The sequence below is a fragment of the Musca autumnalis genome, unplaced genomic scaffold (assembly GCF_047663935.1).
Source record: "Musca autumnalis isolate F117 unplaced genomic scaffold, ASM4766393v1 scaffold_4, whole genome shotgun sequence".
In the NCBI taxonomy this organism is placed as follows: domain Eukaryota; kingdom Metazoa; phylum Arthropoda; class Insecta; order Diptera; family Muscidae; genus Musca; species Musca autumnalis.
In genome coordinates this window covers 159559629-159586461 of record NW_027411977.1, presented here as the reverse complement: position 1 = coordinate 159586461, position 26833 = coordinate 159559629, and the positions used below count along the sequence as shown (strand labels likewise).

The 26833-nt window shown below is 41.6% G+C and overlaps 1 protein-coding gene and 1 long non-coding RNA gene across 2 annotated transcripts; both read right to left on the bottom strand.

Moving 5' to 3' along the window:
* Window positions 1-1650: 1650 nt before the first annotated feature.
* LOC141403138 (uncharacterized) lies at window positions 1651-9968 on the bottom strand. The gene is made up of 2 exons (XM_073985303.1): window positions 3546-9968; window positions 1651-1851 (listed from the first exon to the last, which is right to left on the bottom strand). The coding sequence occupies exons 1-2, from the start codon at window positions 9966-9968 to the stop codon at window positions 1651-1653; spliced, it is 6624 nt and encodes a 2207-aa protein (XP_073841404.1).
* A 5561-nt stretch (window positions 9969-15529) lies between these two features.
* Window positions 15530-17631, bottom strand: LOC141404218 (uncharacterized). Its single transcript, XR_012412975.1, has 2 exons — window positions 17462-17631; window positions 15530-17393 (listed from the first exon to the last, which is right to left on the bottom strand). It is a non-coding gene; the product is annotated as an uncharacterized lncRNA (long non-coding RNA).
* Window positions 17632-26833: the final 9202 nt, after the last annotated feature.

The following is a 26833-nucleotide window of genomic DNA, read 5'->3' as shown; positions in this document are numbered from 1 at the left end:
GAACCCGTAGTGGTGAAGATGATGAGGTCCTCTGAGGAGCAACCACCGGCTGCGAAGAAGTCATCCCTGTCACGACCGATCATCTCGCAGACCTCTGCTACACCGGTAATCAAGGTCAGTGCAGGTGCCAGTAACTGTGGGGCTACACACTCCGCAGCTACCGCCACCAAGCAAAAACCTTGCGAGCCGAAGGTGATCAAGGAGAGTGTGAAGGACAACACAGGGAAGAGTAATACTTCCACAATCGTTGTCCCTTCACAAAAACCTTGTGAACCAGCCAGCGGGTCTCAAGAGAAACCTTGCACATCCAAGCAGGGTGACAGTGCGTTGCGACGGACAGTTCCGGATGACCTGAGAGTGGCCATCATTGACAAGGCTGACCCCAATGGGAGGATCAGCACAAGTCATTGGTTGCAAATCGAGGGTCATCTTAGAGACGTCCTCATCTCAGACGAGGTGGATCGCAGTAAAGTGAGACTCGGTCAGTCTGCCCCCTATAAGGGGGTCATGGTTGTTAACTGCGAGAATAAGGAATCTGCGGATTTCCTTAGATCTACGGTTAACAACCTTGATCCTCTTTGGGAGGGGAGTGATTTGGCTGCTGTCAGCATTGATGAGATCCCGTGTGGGATGGTGACTTCAGTATGGGTCCCCCCTCCATCTATGGAGCTGGACAAAATACTGAAGTTAGTCGAGAGGCAGAACGTCGGTCTTCAGATGGAGAACTGGAGAATTCTCAGCTCCTATTCGAAGAACGGCGGTCTTGTCATTCGCTTTGCAACGGATGTTAGCGGGGAAGCCTATTTACGTAGTCGAGAGGGGTTGCTTAACTTTGGATTGGGAAGGTTATGCTTCAAAATCCCAACAAAGTAACAGTAGGAGGTAGGCGACAGCAGCTCAGTGTGGTGCAGATTAATCTGCATCACTGTAAAGCTGCTGCTACCGAACTCCTACTTACTCTCTCGACTTCCAAGATTGATATTGCTCTAGTGCAGGAGCCTTATTTATACAGTAATAAGGTTGCTGGACTGAGTAATAACAACTACACTGTCCTCACTGCCTCGAACGGAGACAAGGTGAGAACATGTGTAGTCGCAAAAAAGAACCTAAAACTAATGCTTCTCTCTAATTTCAGCAGAGGAGATATCACCACTATAAGGATGGACAGAGGGCATGGAAAACCCTTTATAATGGCCTCTGTCTACATGCCCTATGAAGCCCCCGACCCACCCGGCGGTATCGTAAATAATCTAATGGACGAAATGGGGAGCACAGGCCACATCATTCTTGGATGCGATGCAAATGCTCATCACTTCCATTGGGGAAGCAGCGATACCAACACTAGAGGTGAGTCAATTTTTAAATTTATTTTGCAACATAATTTAAGAATTTGCAATAGGGGCACCACACCCACTTTCCAAAATAGAGTTAGAGGCGAAGTAATTGACATCACCCTAACCAATTTGGAAGACTCCGAAGTTATGGACTGGAAGGTATCCGAAAAGTGCTCTTTTTCAGATCACAAGATGATACTCTTCAAAGTCCCCATAAGTTCGGAGAAACAAAAACCATACAGGAATCCCAGGAGGACAGACTGGAACAAGTACAGCTTACAAACGACTTCGGTGTTAGGCAATTCCCAAAGACTGTCTACATCAAAGGAAGTCGAGGTTGCTGTAAATGATCTAAGTAAGTCCCTCCTGAGGTGTTACGAGGATTCCTGCCCAATAACCTACCCTGGGAAGAAATCTCAGCCGGTATGGTGGAATAAAGACCTGGCCAGTCTTCATACCAGGCCAGGAAATCATACAACAAAGCCAGCAAATCTTCTCTCAGTACAGATTGGGATACCTACAGGGTTAATTTCAATAAGCACAAGAGTGAAATTAAAAAGGCTAAACAGAGATCTTGGGCTTGCTTCGCTGAGTCTATAGAAGGAGTAAACGAAGCTGCCAGGTTTCGTAAGATTCTATCCAAGGATCCCAAACCCATGGGTAGCATCAAACGAGAAAACGGCACGTGGACTAACTCTGGTCTAGAGACTCTAAATCTGCTGTCTGAAGTGCACTTTCCAGGCTGTACAGACCTAGAGAGTGACTCGCTACAAACGAGTCAAAATCAGGGCTGCACGACACAGGACGAGCAACTGATTGACAGCTTAACTAGCATCCCAAGAATAAAATGGGCGATAGACAGCTTCCAACCCTATAAGTCTCCTGGACCGGATGGCATTATCCCGGCTATGTTGCAGAATGCAGCTGACTCGGTACTGGCAACCATAAAGGAAATTTACAGGGCCTGCCTGCGTCTGTCGTACATACCTAACTCATGGAAGGAGGTAACGGTGATGATTAAAAATGTAAATAAAAGGCGGATATACACAACACTTGAATTGTGTAAACCTAGATAGCTTTACAATTTCTTGTAAACTACCCAGATTCTTTATTGCCAATTAGTATTTATACATTTTGATCAACTTAATTCTTATGGTAAAAGTGTAAACTAAGCATTAATAAATAGGAAATAAATTTACTTCAGCCAATAACCCATGCAATGTGAAACCAATCGAGTTGTTTCTTTATTTGGGTTATTAGCCTGCATAATGTAAACAATGAAAATATACTAGGTCAGTTTTTCGCTGACACTCTAGAACTACATTAAATAAAAAGTAAAGCTAACGTAAAGATGTATGTTCTCTTTGAACATTCTCCCCCCACGTTGAACGGGGACGTTCAAGAGGCTATCTGGTCGATGACATATGATGACGATGTTGACTGCCTCGGGGTTGGTATTGGGTTAATGCTGCTGTTGGCGGAAATTTTGTGTTGGCGAAGTGTGTTCGTGACGTATATGACTACTACAATTCCAATGAAAAGCGCCAAGTAGCTGACAGTGTGATGATGAATGGAAGACGATTTCATTAATTGGGGCAGGCGTCCGATATCAATGGCTTTCAGCTGTTGGTGTAATGTAATGAGCTCAGCAGTATGAGTTTCAAAGGTGTTATTCCATGTTGTGTTCAACAAAATAAGCTGACTGGGTGAAGCTATTGTGTCCAATGCCTTGAGTCTCAAATATGATGTATGTACAATTTTTTTGTTTTCATAATGACCGTATATCGTAACGGTGTTGTCTTTTAGGGTGCAATCGGGCCCAACCTCTAATGTTCCAGCCCCTTGTGCCTCTAAATGCGTCATTTTTGTACCACAAACAAACGTCAATTCTGTCATGTTGGCTAGAGTAAACATCCATCGATTCTTCCGAGCCATTTGGGTCCAAGGTTGATGAGAAACGGTTGACTGCAAGTCGCAAGCTTCTGATGATTTATTCAGGAAAAAGTTTACTTCGCACAAATGCGACCGATCGCCCTTGTTGAATTTTGCTTGTTTGTTGCAGATAAAAACGTCGTTCGTAGTATGGATGCAACTGTGCATTTCATCTGCTGTGAGAGATATGAACTCGTCCCGATGAGCGTTGACTGCCAATACGGCTGACTTTATTGAGATTGAGATGAACTGACCGGACCGTATCATCGGGATGGGAACCATGTTGAACAGATCATACTGTTGGAGATCCACTAATGGAAGGCGAATCTCAAATATGATGCTATTTCTCATAACACTTCCCTTACTCGTCATTAATTTGAAGAACTCTGTCAAGTTCTCTTCTTGAATAGGTAGAGCACGAGATGGTGGAATATGAGCCTTGATGGTTTGGAGCTCGCTCAACAGCTGATGTGGGGTCAGTAGCAATGGGCTTATACGATTGTGATGAGCATCTGTTAACACGTCAATAATGTTGTCTTCTACATGTTTCAACTTAGATGACAGTAGCGTGAGCTGCGATATAAGGAAAATAATTGATTGTGTTGCCTTCGCAACATCTTCCTCCTTTTTCACCTTATTAGCTAGATGATTCATTACAGCTTGGATATCGCTAAAAGTCCTTTGACTCGCCCCTTCATCCCTTCGGATGATATTAATTGTTGAATCAATAATAGATGTCTGGTTCCTTAGCAGCTCAAGTATATGTTGCTTGTCTTCATTTGCCTTCTCAATTGTCACAGCCATCTGCTCCGCATATTCAGAATCCAAAACACCAAATAAGGAGTTCGCAAGGTTTCCAACTATGTTCAGCGCCCCTCGCCTGGTGCGTCTGGGAAAGATGTGCAAAGTACCAGTTTCTAGCTGTTTCTGGTCTTGAACCAGAGCCTCTGAAACAATCTCGCAGCTTCGATTTTCACCTGAAAGTCTGCACAACTCGTGAAGGGTTCTTATCCCAGACGAAAAGTCATCCATGTCCGCCCAAAACGTGGAAAGGTCATAGTAAGTCATCAGTTTCCACTCTGCTGTTACAACCTTAGTAACTCCAATGCCTTCGAAGTAAATTCCAGGCTTATTCTCAAACTTACGCACGCTGAACGACTGGCATAAGCATAATGGCAGGAATAACAGAGCCATAAATATTGTTGATAGCAACATGCTGCTGGACGGCTTAAACCGCTTTGACGATGGTCCTTCACCACTACTTACGTTCTTTAACGTTGGCACAGGCACATTTTCATCTTCCATCAAGGGAGCTAACCTGTTTATAGCCCGCTTAACTTCTCCGCTCTGCGTTTTTATATCAGCTACTCGAACGGCTCCATCATTTCCCTTGTATGTTCTGGTTATTCTGCCTAGCGGCCACTGCATTACAGGTATGTTGTCTTCCTTAATGATGACCAATTGCCCAGGCTCAATGTTTGGAGATGGTGTGCTCCATTTCCGTCTTTCTTGCAGAGTAGTTAGATACTCCGTAGACCAACGTCTCCAGAACTCATGCTTTATTTGGGATACTATCTTCCATCTGCTTTTCAATGAAGTAGATGAGTGGCTGGCTGACGGATCAACCTGAGCCGTTAAAGGTTCCCCCACAAGAAAGTGTCCAGGCGTTAACGCTGTTAGATCATTCGGGTCGTTCGAAATAGGTGTCAGCGGTCTAGAGTTCAGTATTGCCTCTATTTCGACGACGACCGTCTCCAATTCTTCGTGAGTCAATGACGCGCTAGTTGTGGTGCGAATTAACAACTGCTTTGCTGACTTCACCGCAGCTTCCCATAGACCACCAAAATGTGGAGCTCTTGGGGGAATAAATTGGAAATCTATCCCTTCCCTTGCGCATGTGTCGGCTATTTTCTTCTTGCCTTCCTCTCCGAATACCGCCTGATTCAATTCGTCGAGCTGATTCTTGGCCCCTACAAAGTTCGTCGCATTGTCTGAATACAACGTTTGACATTTGCCACGACGAGCGACAAATCTCTTCAACGCACCAATGAATGCCTCCGTAGTCAGATCGGTCACTATTTCCAAGTGCACAGCCTTCGTTGCGAAGCAGACAAATACAGCAATGTAAACCTTATATGGTCTCTTTCCTCGTAGTTTGTAGTGGACCCACAAAGGCCCACAATAGTCAACGCCTGATACAATAAACGGCCTTGCTGGCGTGACTCTGCTAGGTGGGAGATTCCCCATGATTTGACTGTATAACTTTGGTTTTGCTCGGGTGCACTTCACGCAATTCTGCACAATGTTCCGTGCCATAGCCTTCCCTTTTATAATCCAGAACCTTTGTCTTGATGTTGCAAGTAGTAATTGGGAGCCACAGTGATCATTCTCCCGATGAATCATGTCCAGGACGAGTTTCACAATCGGATCGTTGTATGGTAACAACATCGGGTGTTTTGTGTCGTATGCTAAGGTTGCCTCTTCCAACCTGCCACCGACTCTCAGTATTCCCTTGTCATCCAAAAACGGAGTTAAGCTGTGTATGGAACTTGATTTGTCCAATGCTCCATGCTTTCTCAACAGCTGTATTTCCTTCGCGAAATCCGACACCTGAATAGTCTTGACAATTAGCTGCATCGATCGACTTAATTCCATGGGGGTTAGCACTTCTGTCGAGCACCCATCCTTGCGTCCTTTTACCCTTTCGGCAAATCGCAAGACATAACCGACAATTCGCTGTAATCGGCTAAATGAATTCCTGTGATTTATTCCATAAAAAATATCCTGCAACCCGCTCTGTGAGGCCACTGCTGACACTGTAGACTTCACCTTGAACTCAAAATCGGTCTGATTTTCTCCATTCTTTGAAAAGGGTTCCGGCCAGAGAGATTCGCTTCCGTGTAGAAATGTGGGTCCATAAAACCACATCATACATCCTGACAGGCGATCCGGCTTCATACCTCTGGAAATAAAATCTGCAGGATTGTCTTTCGTACCCACATGTCGCCATTGAGTTCCAAGCGACCTGTCTTGGATCTGTTTCACCTTGTTGGCAACAAACGTCTTCAGCGATGATGGTTCCGAGTTAATCCAGTACAACGTAATTTCCGAATCTGAGCAATAAATCGTCTTCAAATCTTCGTAACCCAACTCTGTTTTGACCTTTGAGGTAAGTTTTGCTCCCAACTCAGCGGCGCAAAGCTCCAACCGTGGCAATGTGATTTCTTTTATAGGTGTAACTTTTGATTTTGAACAAAGGAGCCTAACTATATGCCTTCCGTCTGCCAACTTAGCCCGCAGATACATCACTGCTCCATACGCCTTTTCTGAAGCATCCACAAATGTATGGATCTCAACCCTCGTTGGTTTCTCTCCATTAAACATATGTCTGGGTAACTTGAAATCATTTAGCATCTTCAAACTCTCTCGAAACGATAACCAATAGGATGTCAATTCTGCTGGAAGTTCCTCATCCCAGCCAATTTTATTCTTCCATAACTGCTGAATAAAGATCTTTGCTGCGGACACAACAGGACCTGCAATTCCCAATGGGTCGAACAATCTCGCCAAATCAGATGTTACTTTGCGCTTAGTTACGACACTGCAATCGCTCATATTACTCTTCAGGCAAAATCGGTCCGCTTGGGGAATCCATGTCAACCCCAGCACCTTGGTTGATGAATTATCGAAGTCGAGGTCTACTTCTCTATCCTCTGGTGGGACTCCATGTAATAGTTTTAAGTGGTTGGCACACCACTTTCGCAATTTGAATCCTGCCTCTGACAACAACCTATTCAGCTCACTCTGCATCTCCATTGCGGTCGTTAAGCTGTCGGATCCGCACATGCCATCGTCAACATAGAAATTTCGCTGAAGTGCTGGAGCACCCAATGGATATCTATGCAAATTTGTATCTGCTAGTTTTTTCAAACATCTCGTAGCAAGATACGGGGCGCAAGTCGTACCATATGTTAATGTATTTAACATGTAGTGCTCGAGCTCCTTGTCTGGGGAACTCCTCCATACGACCAGCTGATATCTGCGATCCCTCGTGCCCACTAGCACTTGTCTGTACATCTTCTCGATATCCGTCGTGAACACAAATCGCGGTAATCTAAATCGCAACAGCATCCCAAACAGGTCTCCTTGCACCTTGGGACCTGAATGTAAAATATCATTGAGCGACCATCCAGACGATGACTTGCAGGACGCATCGAACACTACCCTGAGCTTTGTCGTACTGCTATCTGGACGCAGGACACAATGATGCGGAATGTAGTAATGACTGCCGCGCACCTCTCTTGGTTGTATTTTCGTCATGTGGCCCAACTCTTCGTACTCCTTCATAAACTTCGCATACTGCTCGCGAAGATTTGCATCTTTTGCTAACCGACGCTCCAGAGCGAAGAATCTGGAAGCTGCAATATTCAGCGACTCTGATATCTTTTCTGTATCGTCTGAAAATGGTAGTCGCACCACAAATCGACCACTCTCATTGACTGTAGTGTTTTGGTTAAAGTGATTTTCACACCTTTCGTCTGCTAGTGTCAACTTCTGGTCCTCACCAACATCATCTTGTTCCCAAAACTGTTTTAACAACTCTTCCAGACCACGTTCCTCTTCTCCAAAAACAGCACACGTAACCGTTCCTGCTTCAGCATGTACCTTTCCACTAGCAATCCATCCTAGCTTCGAGTTCTTCAATTTCGGAAGTTCCTTGGACATCCGAATTTCTTGTGACAAAATCAAATTGAAATAGAACTCTGCTCCAAGCAGTACGTCGATTCTGCCCGTTTGGAAAAAGTGTGGATCAGCTAGCTGTATGTTCTCTGGGATAGGCCATGACGTGACGTCGATGTCAGTGCTTGGTTGCGGTGGAACTATGTTTGGTAATACAAAAGCTTCTAGGCGCGCTCGGAATTTGCTTGTTAGTGACTGAATCTCCACATTGACTCTGTGGTTTGCTGTTCTTGACCTTCCGCCAACTCCTTCGATAGCGAGAGTTGCTTGAATGGGTTCAATACCCAATCTCCGTACTAGCCGTTCTGACACCAAATTAATCTGTGAGCCGGAATCCAACATCGCCTTAAATTCATAGCTCCTTCCATTATTGGCCTTAATGGCGACTCGTGCGGTTGCTAGGAGTACGTATGACTGAGCTCTATTTGCCGATGCTACTGTAGGTGATTGCTGAGTTGACGTTACTGCTGCCTTCTCTTCTGCTTGTGTCTTCGTGGAGAAATGCAGAAGTGTATTGTGCTTCTGTTGACACTTCCTGCATGTCCCACTTGTACACGTCTTTGCCTGATGGTCCTCCTTAAAGCAATTCAGGCACATCTTGTTCCTAGCAACCCATTTCTGTCTTTCGGGCGCGGTCTTTGCCAAGAACTGTTTGCAATTGTAAAGTGGGTGGTCACCTTTGCACATGTAACATTTTCGGGTTGTTGTTGAAGCAGACGTAGCTGTTGGCTTACTCTTTTGAACCCCGTTGACTGCTTCTAATGATTCGAAGCGACCCTTCAGGCATTTCATGAAATGATCCATTGTTTGAAGCTCCTTGGAATTGACAATCGACTGCTCATACAACACATGAGTCGTCTTGTCCATCCTCTTTGTCAGGATGTGGATTAAGAGTGGATCCCATTCTTTTGACTTTATTCCAAGGCCCTCCAGAGCTAACAGTGACTCATGAAGACTGTCATGAAAGTCTTTCACTGATCTGCAATCGCCTGACATGTTAGGCAAGCTTAAAATTCTCTCAAGTATAGTTGAAACTTGAGCTCTCTTGTTATTGTATCGTTCCTGTAGAGTCGTCCAGGCTATGTGGTAATTCGCCTCCGTCAACTCGAGGTGCCTTATGAGCTTTTCGGCTTCTCCAGTCACATTCGCCTTGAGGTACCACATCTTTTGTACCAGCGGCAATGCTTGTTCGTTGATCATTTTCCCAAAAATGTCCGAAAATGTCTGCCACTTCGAGTAATCCCCATTGAACTGAGGGATTGTAATCTTTGGCAGGTTAACTTGATTTGCCAAGTTGTCGCCTGATCTCTGCTGAGATGATGGATGATCGACCTGTGATAGCGTCGATATCTTCTCCTTAAATTTTAACGTCTCTTCTTCCAAGAGAACGTATGCTGATGCATCGTACCCAACCACTGTTGGGTCGTCAAAACTCTCGTACATCTTGAAGTGGATGTCTTCCACATTTGCCCACAATCGCTCGATTGAAGCCATCGTTTGACAGGGCGCAGCTTGACCTGAGCTGCCCCTTATTAACGTTTGGATTGACTGCATTAGAGCCCTCTGACGTCTTACTAATGCAGTCATGTTGCTGGTCATACTAGATCCGCTGGGTTGTTTCTGCTTCTCCATTTCCCTTACTGCAGGGAGTGGTTTTTGAGGTCCTGCTTCTTTACCTTTGTGTATCTCCTCCTGTATGGCGTCAACTGCAGCTCTATATTCTTCTCCAATGACCTTGTGCACGTCATTCGAGACATGGAGTTGTGACTCTGCTGCCGGATCCGCTCGTATCTTGTTCTCATTCCGGTCTATCACCACCCAGAGTGCTTCCAACTCCCCCAATTTCTTCGTGTAGAACTCCACAGTTCTTCTCTCTATTGGAGCCTTCTTTACATTCGAAATCGCCTTCCTCAATTCGGCGATTGCTGCTTGCTGCTCCGAGATCATTGCTGACAGATCCATCGTGACGGTTTCTAGCTCCTCGTAGTTACTAGAATTCCGATGATTCGGCTCACTTGGTTAAATTCTCTCTGTTTGCTTGAATACCAGACGACTCTGGTTACTTGACTTCGATGTCTTTGTTGGAGGTCTTCTTTTGAATTTGTGCGACCTTCTGATATAAGGCACGCTTCTGCTTGCTGTAAGGACTAAATTCCTTACTCTCACAAATAAGTGTTTCAACTTCCTTACCACTGGTGGGGGGAAGTAAGAAATTTATAAGTGAGATCACGTCGGGGTCACCAAAAATGATTAAAAATGTAAATAAAAGGCGGATATACACAACACTTGAATTGTGTAAACCTAGATAGCTTTACAATTTCTTGTAAACTACCCAGATTCTTTATTGCCAATTAGTATTTATACATTTTGATCAACTTAATTCTTATGGTAAAAGTGTAAACTAAGCATTAATAAATAGGAAATAAATTTACTTCAGCCAATAACCCATGCAATGTGAAACCAATCGAGTTGTTTCTTTATTTGGGTTATTAGCCTGCATAATGTAAACAATGAAAATATACTAGGTCAGTTTTTCGCTGACACTCTAGAACTACATTAAATAAAAAGTAAAGCTAACGTAAAGATGTATGTTCTCTTTGAACAGGTGACTTACATTCCCAAAGCTGGGAAGCCTAGTCACACACTACCTAAAGACTATAGACCTATTAGTCTTCCTTCCTTCCTCCTTAAAACTCTAGAGAGACTACTCGACCACGACATACGGTCTCATCTAGATTCCAATACTATAAGCAACTCGCAGCACGCCTATATTAAAGGCAAGTCGGTGGACACCGCCTTACACGAGGTGGTTGGATATATTGAGAGGGATATGGAGGGTTCGTGCTTCAGACTTGCAGCCTTCCTCGATATTGAGGGAGCCTTCAACAATGTGAAGCTGGAATCCATTCATAATTCGCTCACTAACGCAGGAGTTTCCTCTATCCTTGTTAGGTGGGTTGATGAAATGCTGAAGAGCAGAATCATCAACTCCCATCTAGGAGAGAGTTCCGTAAGGAAAAAGGTTTGCAGGGGTACGCCTCAAGGAGGAGTCTTATCACCCCTCCTCTGGCTCCTTGTAATAAACGAAATTCTTGTGAATTTCAACCAACTAAGGACGAAGGTGGTAGCCTATGCTGACGATGTTGTTATCCTTATAAGCGGCAAATTCTTGTCGACCATATCAGACCTTATGCGGCGTGCTTTAGTGCAGCTGTCTAGCTGGGCTCGCACCAATGGACTTGGTGTGAATCCAACGAAGACCGAGCTCGTACTCTACACGAAGAAGCGCAAAATTCCCGATTTCCCGCTACCAGAGCTAGATGGTGTTGCCCTAAAACTCTCATCAGAAGCCAAATACCTCGGTGTTATCCTGGACCAACGCTTAAATTGGAAAAGGAATACTGAGGAGAGGGTTAAGAGAGGTTTTATGGCACTCTATTCCTGTAAGAACTCCATTAGTAAAAGTTGGGGTCTCAAACCAATGATCATACACTGGTTGTATGATACCGTGGTTCTCCCAATTCTTACCTATGGTGGGCTTGTCTGGTGGCATGCACTCGGGAACAGTGCACTTCTGTCCAAATTATCTAGTGTTCAAAGAGCTGCATCTCTGCTAATCTCTGGTGCCATTAGAAGCACACCTCAAGCCGCCCTGAATGTGATACTGGATCTCCAACCTCTGGACATCACTATCAACTTTCAGGCGGCGAGAACGGCTTTCAGGCTTAGAGAGGCAGGTATGTGGCAGTGTTCACGATTTGGACATGCAAAGGTCCTTTTCCCCTTCACCGATTTAGTTGAGTCCAGTGGACCCGATCACATCAGTGATTATATACCCACTGTGCTCAACTTCAACCAAATTAACGTCACAATCCCAAGCAGAGATGCCTGGTCTAGTGGTAGCCCTCCTCTTAGCGGTCTGGCCATCTATACAGACGGTTCAAAGATGGAGGCTGGCACAGGTGCCGGGGTCTTCTGCGAAAACCCACATATTAAGCAATCCTTCAAACTCAACGATAACTGCAGCGTCTTTCAGGCAGAGATTTTTGCAATTAGGAAAGCAGCGGAGATGATCAAAGAACTTGGGAGTGTCCTTAAAGGACCGGTGACTATTTTTGTCGATAGTCAAGCGGCCCTTAAGGCTCTCAAGTCATGGACCATAAACTCAAAAGCTATCCTCGATTGCAAAAACGCTCTGCTTGAAGTACGCGACTTCGTTGATCTTTGCTGGGTTCCAGGACACAGTGATATAAAGGGAAACGAAGAGGCGGATGAACTAGCACGGGGTGGCTCTCAGTCGACTGACTTACCAGTTGAGTCATCTATCAGACCACCAAAGTGCTACTACATCCGGAAACTTCGCGGTTACTTCCTTGAGAAGGCGGGGCAAAGATGGCAAATGGAAACTGGCTGTAAAGTATCCAAGGCAATCTGGCCCAGCTATTCTCAAAATAGAACCAACTCTCTTTTCTCACTAAATAAGTTAGGGATAAACACCACATTAGGTCTCATTACCGGTCACAACATGGTCAGGTCCCTAACTTCTAGATGGGACAACAGTGGTGTAGACTACTGTAGGCTATGTCAAGATCCGGAAGAAACAGAGACGGTCGAACATCTACTATGTAGATGCCCCTCGTTACTCACGAGGAGACATCGATTCTTCGGTAGATATGAGATAAATACTCTGACTTTCTTCTCCGACATAGACCCCATCTACTTGTACCAATTTGCCAGAAATATCACATGGCTGGCAAACAAAACTAATTAATCATTGTTTTTTCTCTCTCCTTCACACAGGGGGATAGAAATCGGCTCAACACTGAACAACACCCTCAGCGGCAATACACCCACATCACATTCACTACATCAACAACTTTGCCACAATCACAGCAGTCGCGCAACCATATCCATTACTCACCACACCCATCACACCAAGCCACTTTACATCAACAAAGCGACAATAGCCCAACCACCTCACATTACTTCAGAATAAACCAGTCACCAGTTTCAACACCCACCTTATAAATCAGCATCCATCATCATCACATCCAACCCATCTAAACTTACATCCACCATCACAACCTCAGCAACAACCTATAAACTCACATCCATCATCACAGCATCACCTACACACTCAACTTCACAACAAATACGCAATAATCCAGCATCTATCATCATTACATATAGTCCAACTACAACACACAGTTTCTTTAAGGATGATCACAATGGACCTCAAGGTCTCCGAGTGAAGTAGCTGCCAACAACGGTAGCTGCGCGTCCTAAAACCAAACCAAACCATCCCCTCTGTGAAGTCATTAAAATCAGGTTCGACGATTTCATTGACCATACGATTGGATGCAGTGACTCTGGCCCTCTGAGAGAATTCGCGGTTTAAAAAGTCCTCTGCTTTTTTGCATTCGTTTCTAAGCCCCTCTACAGAAAAACAGTCGGCACTAAAAATCAGGTGTGCCACTTTCGATTTTAAACCTGCCTTAATTATGTCAATTACCTCAAAGTCTTGCAAGGGCTCTCGTAATTGAGTTCTTAAATTGGTGATTGCATCGATGCATTGGGTTGCAGTTTCCTCCCGACCGTGTTTTCGGTCCATCATTTGTCGCAGTACATCTAAATTCGTATTGTACCTTTGAAATTCGCGGGTCATGCAGAGCTTTAAATTGGTGAAATTCATATTTGATTACAACCTAATCTGCGACCAATACCATTGGTTGGCACGACCTTCCAGTAAATGGTGAAATCCATCTACTAAGGTCTGATCGGAACACCCATGGCTTCTCTTCAGCCTTTCTACACGAAAAAGAAGTAGTAGAAGAAGAAGTATCTGGGTATATTAGGTTCTTCTGGTACGTTATTTCGAGGAGGTACATTATATCGATCAGGAGCTGTTACTATCGGGGGTAAGTCACGAGGCCAATTGATATTCTGTGATTGTGAGGTAGGATTATTAGGATGTATAGATGCCTGAGAAAGTGCGTTTCTTACAGCTTCAGCAACTGTTGTCTGCATCTTATTTCTCATTATTTGTAGGAAAGAAATCTGCGTATCCACTAGCGCTGACTCGCGTTCTTCGTTAATACCGGTACTACTCATTCTCGCGTTATCTTCGCCGCTATCTTGATGAATAGTCAAAGGGCCGCGTAATCGTACTGTCATCTCCTGAGGGTTCTTCACTAATTGCAGCCTGTGAAGTTGCAGCTGTTGCTACCGCACTGTCATCTCCTGAGGGTTCTTCACTAATTGCAGCCTGTGAAGTTGCAGCTGTCGCTACCGCACTGTCTTCAGATATTTCATTCTGCCCGCCCTCTGCATCCTCGGTTGCCCTGCTACTGGTCCGGGTAGCCATACCATGAGGCCTAGGTATGCTAGAAGCTTTCATTATAAGTTCAGTTTAATCGTCTACGAATTTTATAATTTTGAATATAGAGAAATCCGAATCGTATTTTTTTTAAATATGTTGTATGATCCCGAAGGAATTATGTAGTTGCATCAAAGAAAAGTTCTCAAAAGTGTTGTTGTTCCACCGCCGTACGGAATGAAAATAACATATCTCAAAAACCAATAAAACAAATGATACCAAGATTTTTTTTAAAAAAAAAATAAAACTCTTATATAAATAGTTATCAGTATTCAAATAACATCAATGTTTAATTCTGCAACGATGTCAAAATTTCTTCTATGTGCATGAATTTGAAGGTAAATGTGAAAGGTAAGGATTCGGTCAATCAATAAAAAAACAGTGTATTTTATCGGAAGTTCTACCGATCATAATTATTACTTACAAAAAATGTTATATGGTGACACTATTATAGATAACTGATAGTATCGCAAATTACACGCTGATCAAAAACTTATCGTACGCGAATGACAATATACTAGCAATATCTAAATAACAAAATGAACTTCTACCTGTACTTCGTTACTAAATTGAATATTGTCATAAGACAATAATCCAAGACAACGAAATATGTCTCTATATGGTGATGATCTAGAAATGGTTTTATTTAATTGACTATTACGCAATTGAGCATTAGAATCTACTAACATCTCAGGACTCAAAGAAAATCAAAATCTATAAGTTCTAAAATGTTTAGGTTTAGAGATCCTGGGACCCCAAAACACTGGATCTACGTTGGGCGCCATCTATTGTTACATGTCGAGCGAGTACTTGTGTGATGTGGCAGCTTAATGTACACAGGTGGAGTGGTACTCATCATCATATCGTTTATGTGCTCCGACTTTGCTCTGTCGGCCTCACTCGTTCATGCACAAAGAAAGTAGTATCAACATCTATACAATCCTCAAAAAGCTATTAAACGTCGGTGAATTCCAATGTACACTGATGTGGGTACCTCAGGTGGCAGTTAGGTACCCTTGCCCACCCACTGGGTTCCTTATCTAAACCCCCTATGGGTCCCATGTTCTATGAGAACCCCCAATAAGTTTCTTGCCCGTAACCTTCCTTCACATTACCCGATTATATAACAATTATATCCACATGTTAATTTCTTCGTTCAGATAGTAATTCAAAACATTTTTTTATTGTAATTCTGCGGTGTCTAACAATTTAACAAAATTAAGTCAAAGTCGACTTAATTTCAAATATAAAGTCTATGGCAAATAACGATCATTGACTACTTAATACTTAATGGTAATTAAGAGTAAACAATATTCAAAAGTATAATGTAAAACAATTAAAGGTATAACCAATGGTTAACCCCATTTAAATCGTGCCACTGTGCACGTAAATAGAATACGATTAAATTCCCCAACCTATTCGAGCTCGATTAGTAAACGGGTGTGTCAAAAGACATATAATTTTCTTATGATATTTGTAAATGGGATTACCAACAAGGCAAAAGCTTATATGTAGTTAATTATATGTATAAGTAATAATGTTTTTTTTTAATTTTTATTTTTTTTAAGATCATGCCTAAAGGTATGCTTCTTTTGAGTTCACGTTAAACATGGACAGATTGGAAATTTATGAAAAACGTCATTAAGTATATTGTACGTGAATACGTTAATTTGTAAATTTTAGATCATGGAAAACTTAATTTCTAATTAAGCCTATTTAATAAAATTAATAATTGACTTAATCTAGAACAAATTATTAGCTGGTTGAATAATATGGTAATAATTAGTACAATTAGTCAATAGACTTATAAATGAATAATCGTAATTAATTGTGAGTAAACAGAAAGATATTTCTGTAGACTATTTTCGAGATTTCAAAATAGTCTCCAAAAATATGTTTGATGTTAAAGCCAAGTACTATATCGGTTTTTCTACCTTTCTACTATTCTGGACTTACATACTGGGTATAGTGTATACTTATTCCATCCTGTATGGTTGGTGAAAGAATTATGATGATGAAAGGTGTTGTCGTCTATTTCGTGATGGTGGATGCTGGCTACATTTGGGTATGAGTGTTGTTGTTTTAAATTTGATGATGGTGATGGAGGTTTGGATGGTTGATGGAAATGTCGAAAACTGTATAAAATGTTGATTCTATTGCTGGAGTGAAATGTAGATTCTGGAATGTCGGGCTATTGTGTGGTGATAAATGTTGATGTATTGGTGACGGTGTGGAGTAAAACTGCATGTAGTTTACACCGTATCAAATGTATATTTGGATTGATGGTTGCATTTTTAGCTAATGTTGGCCATGTTTAATGGAGCTATTCCATGAGTTGTTGGTCTAAGCCGTGAAATAAAACAATCAAAGATATAATATTGGGTTTCGGCCTTGTAGCAATGTGGCTATGTTGGTTGACACGTGGGCAGATTTGTTTGTCTTCGTCGGCTGTTCTACCGAAATGCACTAAACTTGATCTTAATTGGAATGTTGTTTTAAAATTTCTTGTCCAAAATTACAAATGTTTTATGGCAGGTTTCGTGCATATGGGTTGAGGTTCAAGCTGTTAATCCGCGGCAGGGTGGAAGTACAGTGTTCCGTTATATAAAATCACGTGGTTCGGACCTCGATTTCCAGAAAGCAAGACTGCACTTTTTGCTTAACAGTTCCGCGACGACAGGCATATGACAGTGGATGGTATTGTGGAATTCAATTGCTGTAGTCCAAAGGATGAACCGGGTACCACGTGTAATCTTCTACAACGGAACACGTGCTGCTGGCCTAATGGAACTGTACCAGGTCGTGGATGTAATGAGCGCCTAATATTCCATTACGTGCTGATGTAAATGTGCAGCATTTATATTGGGGAAATAATTGTGTGGTGTTGTGGTTATTAATGGCAGGTGGTTAGAGGTGGTGCTTCTGTGCCGAACGAATTTATTGCTAAGGTGGCTATGCACTTTAGGCCACAATATGCGTGGGCCGTTATTTCTTCCTCGTGGACGAGAATTCTAGAAAAAACGCAATAAATTATTTCAATGCAATTGCCTCAGAGTTTTGGTCTGAGTATGAAATTCACCTTGTCGTGTTTCCACAGGAACTTTTATACTAGGTGGTTTCCAATGGAAACCATTAGATATGTCCTTAAAACGAATGCACACTTTTAATTTTTACCGCGCACACACACACTTTATTAAATTGCAAGTTTTATGTTAAAACTTGTTGCCGCTTCCACGAATGTTTTGCAATGATCAATATGGCGTTTTAGGGATCGCGAGCCTGATTTTCGTCTGTCATGTGATAATATCGATATTCACTGAAATTGATATCCTTTGTCAGCTGATCGATAAGATGATTCCTTATCGGTGACGCAGTAAACTTTCATTGGATGGCAAAGAAAATTTATCGGGTGACATAACAAACCCGAGCAACTGACGGACGACCTGTTGAAGGATTGCTGACTCGGGAAGTCAACCTCCTTCTGAAGCTTGGGGAGATCGGAGATAAAAGCCGGGCAACTATCGAGGTAGGATATGCTGAAGGTCTTTTGCGTGGTAGATCCCTATCTTCCTCCCCTTCAGGTCCTCGATTTCGTAAAGAGCGTTTCCAACTTTCTGTACAACCCTGCATTTCACGAATTTCCGACATAATTTGGCGTTAAGGTTTTTAGAGGCGTCACTCAACACAAAGTTGCGTCTCAATGTCTCTTGACCAGGATTAAACGCGACCTCCAGAGATCTCTTGTTATATCTTGCCGCCGATTTTTCAAATGAATCGTGAAGTTTTTTTTACTGAATTCCTTAATATGCTTACGACACTCATATGGCTGGGGGGCCATTTCATTATTTTTTTTTCCTTTGATCTCTTAATAGTTTTTAAGATAAAAATGTCTTACCATAGTCATAGCTATATATTTTTTAGTTATCTCCAATACATGTATAATTGGCATTGTAGCTTTCTTTGTATTGAATAAATAAATAAATAAAATAAATTACGAACTAATTCAAGTAAGTTATGTTTCGGTATAATATCCACAGACCCATCTTTGGTTGCTAAGTCATATGCGCTGCCATGAGTGATCATGTGCATCCCAAAGAGTGAATAATATGGTGAACAACCTGTGGATGTATGCACCGTTGACCTTAAGGAGCACTCAATGGCAGATAGGGATCTGTCCCAATCTCTTTGGTCCTCAGACACATAAGACCTGATCGCCGCTATAATTGTCCTGTTGGCCCTCTCGGACGCATTCGCCTGTGGCGAGTAAACTGCGTTCCTAAGAGGCAAACAACCGTATTTATTTAAGAATGATGTGAACTCCGAAGACGTGAATTGTTTCCCGTTATCCGAATGGATAATTTGGGGAACGCCGAACTTATGAAAAACTTCACATTCTAGAAATCGAATAACATTCCTGGAATTCGCTTTTCCAAGAGGCTTCAACAAGACAAACTTCGTTAGGCGATCTAAAACAATAAACACATATGTGTTACCAAACTTTGACCTCGGGAATGGTCCAATAAAATCAATATATATCTTCTGCCATGGCCTATGAGTAATGGTCTCTTTGCCCATTTTAGGTCGAAGAATCTTATTGGGAGCCTTTGTCTCCTTACAAACAATGCACGAGTTGATGTATTCACAAACCTGTTTAGCCATTTTAGGCCAGTAAAAATATTGCCGTAACGATGCTATTGTTCTACCAATCCCGCAATGAGCTTTAACTGAAGGGGCATGTGCGTTTTCAATGAGAGATGTTGTTAATCCTGAAGGGATCCACAATTTCCAAAGAAAGTTTTCATGCACATTTGTGCCATCTGACGGTACAGTCCTTTTGTAAACAAAAGAGTCGGAGATTTGGACGTCGGGAAGGCTATCCTGGTTTTCTGATACCCTATTAATCAACTGCAGATATTCTTCACTTTTGAATTCCGGTGAGTCCAGATCGACAAGAGGGTTTTCATCTATGAACATGTTAACTTCATATATGTGTATGCGTGACAATGTGTCAGCAACAACATTTTGTGAGCCTTTGCGGTGCTGTATGTTGAAGTTGAACGATTGGAGCTTCAAACTCCATCTTGCCAACCGACCACTGAGGTCTTTTTGCCCCATCAGCCATTTAAGTGCGCTATGGTCCGTTACCACTGTGAAAGGCATAAGTTCAATGAACGGTCTGAACTTCTTCACAGCACTGATAACGGCCAAGCACTCACGCTCAGTGACGCTATAGTTCCTTTCAGCTCGAGTCAACTGAGCGGAGTGAAAGGCGATGGGACGCTCCAACCCCTCAGCGTCGAGTTGGTACAAGACTGCACCAATACCTAAGTTGGAGGCATCACATTGAACATAAAATCTCTTATCGAAAACTGGGTGATATAACACCGGACTGGTCGTAAGAGCAATTTTTAATTTATTGAAAGCCTCGATAACTTCATCGCCAAATGAAAATGCTTTGCCCTTTTTCAACGTAGAAGTTATAGGAGCAGTGATTCCAGAAAAGTCACGAATAAATCGTCTAAACCACGACGCCATACCTAAAAATCTCCTGACCTCTCGCGTGAATTTATCTTGGACGGATCTGGTTTCAACTTCCTTTCACCGATGATGTACCCAAAATACCTTAGCTCTCGCCTACAAAATTTCGACTTTTTCAGGTTTATGGTCAGGTTTGCTCTGGACAGCATCTCTCCTACCTTGCGAAGCAGACTGATGTGTGTCTCAAAGTCTGGAGAAACCACAAGGAGTTCGTCGAGGTACACGAAGACTTTGTTCTTCAGGTCCGGTGAAATCACCTTATCCATTAACCGACATAACCGTTGGGCTGCGTTGCACAACCCAAACGGCATGACGGTAAATTGATAATGCGGTCTCCCCGGCACTGTGAACGCGGTCTTCGGTCGACCATCTACTGCCAGAGGAACCTGCCAGAAAGCGTCCTTTAAATCAATGCTTGAAATAAAGTACGTGTCCTGTAATCGGCCTAACAGAGCATCGATGAAGGGTAGCGGGTAAGCGTCCTTGATGGTAACATCATTCAGCTTTCTCGCGTCTAAGCAAAGCCTATTTTTCTCGTCCTTGATGGTAACATCATTCAGCTTTCTCGCGTCTAAGCAAAGCCTATTTTTCTCGCCCCTACGTACGAGCGTGACTGGCGAATTCCATGGCGATGTACTGGGTTCTATAACTCCTAGACTTAGCATGCGATCAAGTTCCTGGTAGATCAAATATTCGACAGCCGGTGACACTGGATAGTGCCGCTGTTTAATTGGAACTGCATCACCGGTGTCGATGATGTATTCCTCTACACCTGTCTTTCCAAGACCATACTTATCAAAGTCTTTAAAGCTTTGCTTTGCTTCTTCAAGCAACGCTGACTGGTCTGGTGACAAGATGTGCATGTCGGAATCTTGAACCTGGGAACAGATCTCTAAATTGCTTATTAAGTTAGGAGCTACACTAAATTCTTTCCAGAAGTCTACACCACAGTACATGGAATTCTCTAAACCTGGGATCAGATATACATATCTCCATGGTTTTCGTCTGGCCATCGCACGAGAGCTCTACTTTGACTTTACCTAGACACGATACTCGCTGCCCATTCGCGGTACCAACGCTACACTTGTACACAGGTATAACCTCTAAATTCAATTTTTCAACCAATACAAAACAGTCTTTACCGAGACAGGTGAAAGTGGCTCCACTGTCGAAGAGAGCCAGAACAGAAATACCATTGAGAACAACCTCGCGAAACGGTCGAGGATCTTTGGACTTTAAATCGTTAAAAGTGGTGGATGCCAATGACAATCTCTTCGCACGTCTAATTCTGTATCTCTCTCGAGCTTTCATTCTTTTGGAAACAAAAGTTGTAGATTTAGCAACAATTTCAGAATTAAAGATTCTTTCTCGGGCCTTAATATAATTTGCCATACGCACATGAAATGGTAGAGTCAAGTCTGGTTTGGTTTTAATAGGGGAAGATCCGGTGCAGTAGCAGTAGTAGTAGATTTATTTTCAAAATTCAGTCAATCTACGGTTTGCGTTGAGCGGGATTCTCCCTTGAACTTGTTGGTTGATCGATTATTTTGTATACAATGTGTGCATTGGGGAGCAGTTACTCCCGGAGAACCACAACGAAAACAAAATAGAGACCGCTGTGAACTGAGACATTTTTTAAAAACGTGACCGTTTTGTCCGCAGTTCCAGCAAAGTGACGTGTCATTTTTGGGAGGAGCAGATGGTTTTGACACAAGTCTCAACGCATCTATCCCCTCTGTGAAGTCATTAAAATCAGGTTCGACGATTTCATTGACCATACGATTGGATGCAGTGACTCTGGCCCTCTGAGAGAATTCACGGTTTAAAAAGTCCTCTGCTTTTTTGCATTCGTTTCTAAGCCCCTCTACAGAAAAACAGTCGGCACTAAAAATCAGGTGTGCCACTTTCGATTTTAAACATGCCTTAATTATGTCCATTACCTCAAAGTCTTGCAAGGGCTCTCGTAATTGAGTTCTTAAATTGGTGATTGCATCGATGTATTGGGTTGCAGTTTCCTCCCGACCGTGTTTTCGGTCCATCATTTGTCGCAGTACATCTAAATTCGTATTGTACCTTTGAAATTCGCGGGTCATGCAGAGCTTTAAATTAGTGAAATTCATATTTGGGTACAACCTAATCTGCGACCAATACCATTGGTTTGCACGACCTTCCAGTAAATGGTGAAATCCATCTACTAAGGTCTGATCGGAACACCCATGGCTTCTCTTCAGCCTTTCTACACGAAAAAGAAGTAGTAGAAGAAGAAGTATCTGGGTATATTAGGTTCTTCTGGTACGTTATTTCGAGGAGGTACATTATATCGATCAGGAGCTGTTAGTATCGGGGGTAAGTCACGAGGCCAATTGATATTCTGTGATTGTGAGGTAGAATTATTAGGATGTATAGATGCCTGAGAAAGTGCGTTTCTTACAGCTTCAGCAACTGTTGTCTGCATCTCATTTCTCATTATTTGTAGGAAAGAAATCTGCGTATCCACTAGCGCTGACTCGCGTTCTTCGTTAATACCGGTACTACTCATTCTCGCGTTATCTTCGCCGCTATCTTGATGAATAGTCAAAGGACTATATGGTGGCCGCGTAATCGTTCTGTTATCTCCTGTGGGTTCTTCACTAATTGCAGCCTGTGAAGTTGCAGCTGTCGCTACCGCACTGTCATCTCCTGAGGGTTCTTCACTAATTGCAGCCTGTGAAGTTGCAGCTGTCGCTACCGCACTGTCTTCAGATATTTCATTCTGCCCGCCCTCTGCATCCTCGGTTGCCCTGCTACTGGACCGGGTAGCCATACCATGAGGCCTAGGTATGCTAGAAGCTTTCATTATAAGTTCAGTTTAAACGTCTACGAATTTTATAATTTTTTTATGTTGTATGATTCCGAAGGAATTATGTAGTTGCATCAAAGAAAAGTTATCAAAAGTGTTGTTGTCCAACCGCCGTACGGAATGAAAATAACATATCTCAAAAACCAATAAAACAAATGATACCAAGATTTTTTTTTCAAAAAAAAAAAAAAAAAAAAAAAAAAAATTTAACTCTTATATAAATGGTTATCAGTATTCAAATAACATCAATGTTTAATTCTTCAACGATGTCAAAATTTCTTCTATGTGCATGAATTTGAAGGTAAATGTGAAAGGTAAGGATTCGGTCAATCAATAAAAAAAAACATTGTATTTTATCGGAAGTTCTACCGATCATAATTATTACTTACAAAAAATTTTATATGGTGACACTATTATAGATAACTGATAGTATCGCAAATTACACGCTGATCAAAAACTTATCGTAGGCGAATGACAATATACTAGCAATATCTAAATAACAAAATGAACTTCTACCTGTACTTCGTTACTAAATTGAATATTGTCATAAGACAATAATCCAAGACAACGAAATATGTATCTATATGGTGATGATCTAGAAATGGTTTGATTTAATTGACTATTGCGCAATTGAGCGTTAGGATCTACTAACATCTCAGGACTGAAAGAAAATCAAAATCTATAAGTTCTAAAATGTTTAGGTTTAGAGATCCTGGGACCCCAAAACACTGGATCTACGTTGGGCGCCATCTATTGTTACATGTCGAGCGAGTACTTGTGTGATGTGGCAGCTTAATGTACACAGGTGGAGTGGTACTCATCATCATATCGTTTATGTGCTCCGACTTTGCTCTGTCGGCCTCACTCGTTCATGCACAAAGAAAGTAGTATCAACATCTATACAATCCTCAAAAAGCTATTAAACGTCGGTGAATTGCAATGTACACTGTTGTGGGTACCTCAGGTGGCAGTTAGGTACCCTTGCCCACCCACTGGGTTCCTTATCTAAACCCCCTATGGGTCCCATGTTCTATGCGAACCCCCAATAAGTTTCTTGCCCGTAACCTTCCTTCGCATTACCCGATTATATAACAATTATATCCACATGTTAATTTCTTCGTTCAGATAGTAATTCAAAACATTTTTTTATTGTAATTCTGCGGTGTCTAACAATTTAACAAAATTAAGTCAAAGTCGACTTAATTTCAAATATAAAGTCTATGGCAAATAACGATCATTGACTACTTAATACTTAATGGTAATTAAGAGTAAACAATATTCAAAAGTATAATGTAAAACAATTAAAGGTATAACCAATGGTTAACCCCATTTAAATCGTGCCACTGTGCACGTAAATAGAATACGATTAAATTCCCCAACCTATTCGAGCTCGATTAGTAAACGGGTGTGTCAAAAGACATATAATTTTCTTATGATATTTGTAAATGGGATTACCAACAAGGCAAAAGCTTATATGTAGTTAATTATATGTATAAGTAATAATGTTTTTTTTTATTTTTATTTTTTTTAAGATCATGCCTAAAGGTATGCTTCTTTTGAGTTCACGTTAAACATGGACAGATTGGAAATTTATGAAAAACGTCATTAAGTATATTGTACGTGAATACGTTAATTTGTAAATTTTAGATCATGGAAAACTTAATTTCTAATTAAGCCTATTTAATAAAATTAATAATTGACTTAATCTAGAACAAATTATTAGCTGGTTGAATAATATGGTAATAATTAGTACAATTAGTCAATAGACTTATAAATGAATAATCGTAATTAATTGTGAGTAAACAGAAAGATATTTCTGTAGACTATTTTCGAGATTTCAACATAGTCTCCAAAAATATGTTTGATGTTAAAGCCAAGTACTATATCGGTTTTTCTACCTTTCTACTATTCTCATCCTGTATGGTTGGTGAAAGAATTATGATGATGCTGGCTACATTTGGGTATGAGTGTTGTTGTTTTAAATTTGATGATGGTGATGGAGGTTTGGATGGTTGATGGAAATGTCGAAAACTGTATAAAATGTTGATTCTATTGCTGGAGTGAAATGTAGATTCTGTAGATGTCGGGCTATTGTGTGGTGATAAATGTTGATGTATTGGTGACGGTGTGGAGTAAAACTGCATGTAGTTTACACCGTATCAAATGTATGTTTGGATTGATGGTTGCATTTTTAGCTAATGTTGGCCATGTTTAATGGAGCTATTCCATGAGTTGTTGGTCTAAGCCATGAAATAAAACAATCAAAGATATAATATTGGGTTTCGGCCTTGTAGCAATGTGGCTATGTTGGTTGACACGTGGGCAGATTTGCTTGACGTCGTCGGCTGTTCTACCAAAATGCACTAAACTTGATCTTAATTGGAATGTTGTTTTAAAATTTCTTGTCCAAAATTACAAATGTTTTATGGCAGGTTTCGTGTATATGGGTTGAGGTTCAAGCTGTTAATCCGCGGCAGGGTGGAAGTACAGTGTTCCGTTATATAAAATCACGTGGTTCGGACCTCGATTTCCAGAAAGCAAGACTGCACTTTTTGCTTAACAGTTCCGCGACGACAGGCATATGACAGTGGATGGTATTGTGGAATTCAATTGCTGTAGTCCAAAGGATGAACCGGGTACCACGTGTAATCTTCTACAACGGAACACGTGCTGCTGGCCTAATGGAACTGTACCAGGTCGTGGATGTAATGAGCGCCTAATATTCCATTACGTGCTGATGTAAATGTGCAGCATTTATATTGGGGAAATAATTGTGTGGTGTTGTGGTTATTAATGGTAGGTGGTTAGAGGTGGTGCTTCTGTGCCGAACGAATTTATTGCTAAGGTGGCTATGCACTTTAGGCCAAAACATGCGTGGGCCGTTATTTCTTCCTCGTGGACGAGAATTCTAGAAAAAACGCAATAAATTATTTCAATGCAATTGCCTCAGAGTTTTGGTCTGAGTATGAAATTCACCTTGTCTTGTTTCCACAGGAATTTTATACTAGGTGGTTTCCAATGGAAACCTTTAGATATGTCCTTAAAACGAATGCAAACTTTTAATGTTTACCGCGCACACACACACTTTATTAAATTGCAAGTTTTATGTTAAAACTTGTTGCCGCTTCCACGAATTTTTTGCAATGACCAATATGGCGTTTTAGGGATCGCGAGCCTGATTTTCGTCTGTCATGAGATAATATCGATATTCACTGAAATTGATATCTTTTGTCAGCTGATCGATAAGATGATTCCTTATCAGTGACGCAGTAAACTTTCATTGGATGGCAAAGAAAATTTACCGGGTGACATAACAAGTTGCCCTTTTCTTTTTTATTCTTTTATTAGAAGTAAGCAACGCAACCAGGCGAGGCAGCTTATGTACGTAGGCCTTAATAGTACGTTTATATATAACCGGATTTAGCAAAACCAGTGGTTTTCAAATGTCAATTCCATTGCTTATATTTCAAACAAATCCTCATAAAGAAGGTTAACCCTGCAAAAAGCTATAATATAAACAGGCTTTAAGTTCCATTTGTTTTTGTAATACGGGATAGCTATGCAGGTACATCTACCATTATTATTGTACCATGCCATTTGACGTTTTAAGCCATGGCTGCAGGGTGGCATTTCTCAGTGATTTTCATACCTGGCCTACCTCTACTTTATTGTACCATGACACTAGCATACAATTTCATATGACCACAAAATATAAATCATGCAAAGAACACAATTTATATTGTTAAAAACTTTAATAGCACTCACATTTTCGTTTTCTTTACCTATTTCCTTAATTTTTTGTTAAAATTGTTGTGAATGTCGATATTTCTCAAGTATCGATAACTGTCCAACCATCCAGCAACCACAAAACGTTTTGCGGTTGCATGATGAATGATAAAAATGAACGGCCACACTAGCAAGCAACAACAAAGCTGTCATTCAAAACTGACAATAGCTTTGTTCCTTTACTTTTTTAATGGTAAGGGTGGTAAAAGAGAGAAGTGTCAAAATTGCTCTCTCATGAACATTTTTACCAGAAAAGTAAAGGAACGGAAAAATGGTAGGTCTGGCAGC